General features: G+C 36.0%; 1 protein-coding gene across 1 annotated transcript; it reads left to right on the top strand.

Moving 5' to 3' along the window:
* The first annotated feature begins 1,699 nt into the window (after window positions 1-1,699).
* On the top strand, window positions 1,700-2,212 carry LOC141485291 (uncharacterized). Its single transcript, XM_074181690.1, has one exon. It carries the CDS (start codon window positions 1,700-1,702, stop codon window positions 2,210-2,212), a length of 513 nt encoding a protein of 170 aa, XP_074037791.1.
* Window positions 2,213-6,442: the final 4,230 nt, after the last annotated feature.

Below are 6,442 nucleotides of genomic sequence, written 5' to 3' on the forward strand. Positions count from 1 at the left end.
ATTTCAATTGAATTCGCGAAATAGGCACTTCAACTCTTTGATTGTTACCAATATAAAACGAAATTTGTTTTTGATTGGATTCGGTTGTTTCGAATTGTGATATAAAAAACGTACCAGACGAAAAACATAGGTGTTTTGAGGAATTTTACATCAAGAACCTGAAAGAATCCATTGGAAAAATTACTGTACAGGGAATGTTTTTGAAGTTACCCTTTATTCTTTCATTTTCACTCGATAAACTTCGATAAAGTTGAATACAATAACTCGTCTTCGGGTGATTTATTTATTCATTTATTATTATAATACATCCAACAGGCTGAGGTGCATTTAAAGAAGCATACATTGATTGAGCCGGTAACTATTTCTAGATGGATGAAAGTATGAGTAAATATTTTGATATGCAGTTAGGAACAAGTTTTATACTTGATAATGGGATCAAACCAGTGTTGCCAACAAGTAGAACTATAAAGTCGCTACACATGAATCAAAATTCCGCCACACTGCTTCATATTCCGCTACGCTTGTATATCTGACGCAATCAGTTGGCTCATGCGCTCTATCTAATACCACAGAACTTACAGTTTGTAGTTTGTGTATCGTTCAGATACCACCAAACTGCTGTCACTAATGTAAGTAATCAGGATCATGATAATTTTCAACCGCGCAACTCAGTAGATGGTACCTAATTTTCTAAGTTTACAGCAGTTGATTTTTGAAAGTTGTTGTCTCGACCAAATATTTCTTAGCTTGAAAAAATGATTTTGAAAAGTAAAAATAAAAATAAATTTGTTCACGTACGTATAGTCACACTGAGCTCTTGAACGATCATTCGCGACACGACTAATCCATCCTTTCAAATTGGAATCAGGCAAACAATGTTAATAAAAAGTTTGTTTTCGAAACTTTTTGTATTTTTTTGAACATATCCCATTCCCGTCAATTACAACTGCGATAGCTCTTTCGCTAGAGTCATAATCAGATGAACTATCTTCTATTTCTACTGTAATTTGTTTCATATAAGTCATAATACTAGAAACAGGTATTGGAGGTTATACGGTTAATGATATGAATGAAAATATTCTTCTCATTCATCATGTAATGGCCTCACTACCAAGACTATAACGTGTTAGCTGTCAGCTTCGAGTGCTGTCTGCGGATAGCCTTAATTGCTGAGGCCATTGAATTGAAAAGAAGAAGAAGGGTGCTCTCCACTGCCTCTTCTTCTTCCATATTTTTTTTCAATATTGACTATAGAAAATTCCGCTACGCTTGGCAACTCTGGATCAAACCCAAAACCGGTCGAATGAATGAAATTTTCCAGTTGTATTTAGACAAAAGTGTTTTTCTTCATTTCATTTAAGTGATCATGAATTACCATAAAGTAAACAAGTCATCAATCACACATATTAGATCACCCAGTCGAGCAACACTGATGACAATGTAATGGGTGTTTTTTATAGAGGTATAGAACTTTAAGTTGGCATTACTTTTCAAGATGGCGACCGATTTAACAGCTGTCAAGTGATTTATTCTTAGTTTGGTTTAGCAATTCATCATGAATAGACTCACGCCTGAACAACGCTTGCAAATAGTGCAATTTTATTTCGAAAATAATGGTTCTGTGCGGAAAACGTATCGCGCACTACGTCCATTTCATCGTCGACAAAATCGTCCATCAGAGCAGTTAATTCGATTAACCATGGAACGTTTTCGCACCACGTTTACTCTTATTGATAACTCGCATCCCCAGAGACGCCGTACGGTGCGTACAGAAGAAGCTCTTGCTGCTGTACAGCGTAGCATTGAGGAAGACCCGGAGGAGTCCATCCGCCATCGAGCACAGGAATTGGATCTGTGTCCATCCACTTTATGGAAGATTTTGCGGAAGGATCTTGGTTTGCGTGCTTACAAAATCCAACTCGTGCAAGAATTGAAGCCAAACGATCATCAAGTGAGGCGTAGATTCGTCGAATGGGCCCAAAACGAGATTACCGTTGTTCCCAATTTTCATAAGCAAATTTTGTTTAGCGATGAAGCGCACTTCTGGTTGAATGGCTACGTCAACAAACAAAACTGTCGCATTTGGAGTAAAGGTAATCCTCAAGTGTATGTCAAAACACCGTTACATCCACAAAAACTGACTGTTTGGTGCGCTTTATGGGCTGGTGGAATCATTGGTCCGTACTTTTTCAAAAACGATGGTGATTACTAACTTTTTCAATCCTGAATTGAATAATCATGATGTCCAGGAGATGTGGTTTCAACAAGACGGTGCAACATGCCACACAGCTCGTGCCACAATGGATTTATTGAAAGACACGTTTGGTGACCGCCTAATTTCACGTTTTGGACCTGTGAATTGGCCTCCAAGATCTTGTGATTTAACACCGCTAGACCACTTTCTGTGGGGCTATGTAAAGTCATTGGTCTATGCGGATGAGCCACAAACGCTTGACCATTTGAAAGACAACATTCGCCGTGTTATTGCCGATATACGGCCACAAATGTTGGAAAAAGTCATCGAAAATTGTACGTCCAAATTGGACTACATCCGCGCCAGCCGTGGCGGTCATATGCCAAAAATCATATTTTAAATGTGATGCCACAAGATTATCTTTCGGATAAATAAAATTCATGTCAATTGAATAATCCATCGTTGTTTTATTGCAACTTAAAGTTCTATTATAGACTACAGTTAGAAACTGATCTATACAATATATTTTCAAATTGATTTAGGATAGAAAAAATTAATTTATTAGAGTATTTATTGACACTTCGGCACATACAGGTTACTGGACTGTAGAAATGGTGCTAGCACCATTGACCACAAATTTAAATTCATTCAGAAGACAACTGTATTCATAATTTATAATCGGATACTTTCCATGTTTCTTATAATAAGCAATTTTGAGAAATTCCTTCTAAACACCTTCCAAAGCATTATTGTATTTTGTTCTATTAGAATTCTAGACAGAACTACAATACTCTAGTTTACTACATACCAAACTATAGTAAACCGATCGAATACAGTCAAATAATCTAAACTCTCTGCAATTTCGTATTACAAATCCCAGTGACTCGGAAGCTCTCAGAACAGTATTTTGAATGTGCGCATGCAATGTAAGTTCATCGTCGAATAAGATTCCTAAGTCGAGAGTATCATTAGCTCTTGGTAAGTCGATGTTATCAATTGTATAATTGAACTGGGACGGATTCAATATTCGAGCATAGGTCATAATTTCACATCTTCCAATATTGAGAAAGAGTTTTTTGTCATTACACTACTTTTGGAGTGAGTTCAAATACCTTGGAGCAGCATTCAATCAGATGAATCACGTATTTCTTTGAAAAGCTCCAAATCATCAGCAAAAATCAGCTCTGTTGATTGTATTGAAGCGCCTTTGTCTATAAAAAGTAAAAATAACAGCGGCCCCAGATTAGATCCTTGGAGAACACCCAACTATGCGAAAAATACAACCGATTTTTCAACTTCATACCTGACATATGCAATTTTAGTAGATTTTATATTTTTGAGGAAATTCAATATGCAACCAACTTTACGACGATTGTGGATACTAACAATCGAAACATCATGAAATAGCTTGATTTCGAATCTTTTTTGATTTTTCAATTTTTTTGCTCATTTTTATTTATTTTTTTAAATTATTGATTATTTTATTCGTTTTGCTGTATTTTCATTTCACGTTTTATCGCTTGATATTGTTACTTTTTTCCCGTGGGTTGACCAATACTTGATACACTGAACAATGATAAAATATATTTATTTATTTATTTATATACACGGGCAAGCCCAATTCAGATATAAGTAGTACAGTGCTATGTAGTACTTGACGCAATACAATGGATTAAAAGTAAATTATAACAATAATAAAATTCCGAAGTAAGATAACAAATAGATTATTTAAGAAAAAATTAAAATGTAAAACAATATGAACTAATATATAATATAATTCTTATAGGCAAGTAACACTAAACACAATACAACAACACAAGCAGAGAGTATTAGATGGCTAAGTGAAGAATATGGTTTTTAAAGCGGGATATTGATAAATCAAAGATTTGAAGGTTATTCGAAAAGTTAGCCAATCGAAGAGGAATAAAGCCGTTATATGAATAATTAAATCTGTGAAAAGAAACGTAAAATGTTTGCACCTGTCTAGTTGGACGACTGGGGACATGTAAAGATATTTTGGAGAGAAGCTCGGGACTGTTACTCAGTTTGTCAATAATTTTGGATAGAAGTATTAAATCTCTATGTTTTCTTCGAGCCTCAAGAGAAGGTATGTTCAAAATGCTTTCCAATGCTGTATAGTCATAGTATACACGCATTTCGAAGGCAGTATATCGCAGGAAATTGTGATGTACGTCCTCGAGTTTCACTTTTTGTGTAACGTAATGATGGGACCGAACTGTGGAACAATAATCGAGATGAGATCTAACCAGGGAAAAATAAGGAGATTTAATAGCAGCGATGTTGGTGAAGTCACGAGTGGTTCTCTTTATAAAGCCAAGCATCTTCATAGATTTTTGAATTACAGCGGAAATGTGTGATTTATAGCTAAGTGTGGATAGGATCACACCTAGATCATTGGTTTCAATAGCAGAATGTAAGGTCCGATTATTTATACTATATTCGAAAGTGATTGGGTGATGTGTTCGATGAAAGCGAAGAATTTGGCATTTGGATTCATTCAAACACATACCATTTTGCGATTACCAGTTGGACAGGCAATCTATATCGTTTTGTAGACACAATGTATCAGCTTCACTTTTAATTATTTTGAAACATTTCAAATCGTCGGCAAATAGCAAAGCTTCGCTTCCATGATAACAGCTGATTAGATCGTTGATAAAAAGGTTGAACAGCAGTGGTCCCCAATGTGAACCTTTTGGAACACCCGATGTAACTGCGACGGTGTGAGAATAGTAATGATTAACTCTAACAATTTGTGTTCTTTCCGTAAGATAGCTCTTGATCCACTGCAATATTTGCGCATCAACACCATATAAACAAAGTTTATGTAGCTCATGATTAACTTTGTCAAAAGCTTTGGAGAAATCAGTGTACACAGAGTCAACTTGCAAACCCTTAGACAGAGCATCGGACAGAAAATCAAAGTAGGTAATCAGACCCAATCAGCTGACTTCTTGGATGTAAATTCGAATTGTTGGGTCCCTATAATTGGGGAGCAGTCATAAGTAAGGTAATCAAAAATGATGCTCTCAAAAACTCTAGGGATTGCGCTAAGAAGAGAAATTGGAAGATAATTACACACGTCGGATTTTCAACCTGATTTATATATTGGGGTGACATATGAGGTTTTCCAATAGTCCGGGAATTTGCCAGATGAAAGGGAATTATTAAATATATACAAAAGTGGTCGAGCTAAAATGAAGCTAAATGATTTAAGCAAAGTTGGAGGAATTCCATCAGTACCGGGGCCTTTGTTGATATTAAGTTCGGACAGTTTTACCTTTATTTCACTTTAAATACAACAAACACTTCAACTAAAACTTCAACTATTATTCAAATGTCTATCGCCTTACTAGGTCGCTTCGCGAACCGCACTGTAACTTCCACTTGACTGTGTCGATATGCTCGTGGCTAGCGTTCATATATCGTAATCGAATACACTGGAAAATTTCGCCGGAATTCCATTGAAATCGGTAGCATTATTCTCGCTTCATCTAGAGCGATAGAAAACATCGTACATTCGCGCGCTCTTAGCTACGTCACGATTGGTTTATGGCTACCAGTGGCGGCCGGCGTTGTTTTTTTCAGGGCATGATTCACAATAATATAATTGATATTCAAATTTCAATTTTTCTTTCATAGATTTCGAGTCATATAAGAATCATATCAGACATTGAAAGTCCCATCGAGTAAAATCCACCACGAAACACTGTCAAACACTTCCAAAGGAAATTATTATTTTCTAAAAAACCTCGTGTACGACTGAAAAATTGGATATCTGACGGTTGCATTTCAAGTTTGAGACTATGCAGAACTTTTTATAAAGAATAACTTTTTAACGTAAAAAGTTTTCCATATGGTGTGAACTCAAGCAGGCTCACTGTACATATAATTGGTCTGCAAAGAATGAAGCCAAAACAAAGTTTGTGGTAACAAAACAACTGACCTTTTGGAGAAGTTCCAAGTCTGTTTGATATCAAAATAAATTTGATGTGAAAAATGTGCAGTATCCTCTCAAACTATCTTGCTGAATCTCTCTGACAACTAATTTTGCGTCAAGTTTCGTGCAAACTTCCACGCGTCCTAATTTCAAATATCCAAGCGTTATGTACTGGTTTGTTCAAATTTACATTTTGCTCCAGCAAGGAGCCGTTCGAGACAAAACACCTAAATTTTAGCTTGTTAACCACAAAGTTGGAGCATCCCAACTAAGCGGTTCTACAAGAA

The sequence above is a fragment of the Leptinotarsa decemlineata genome, unplaced genomic scaffold (genome assembly GCF_025532065.1).
Source record: "Leptinotarsa decemlineata unplaced genomic scaffold, Ldec_3_MD MMD2_tig00026314_RagTag_RagTag, whole genome shotgun sequence".
Lineage (NCBI taxonomy): Eukaryota > Metazoa > Arthropoda > Insecta > Coleoptera > Chrysomelidae > Leptinotarsa > Leptinotarsa decemlineata.

Coding starts and splice junctions, on each gene's coding strand:
- LOC141485291 (XM_074181690.1), top strand. CDS start 1,700: ATGGAACGTTTTCGCACCACGTTTACTCTTATTGATAACTCGCATCCC.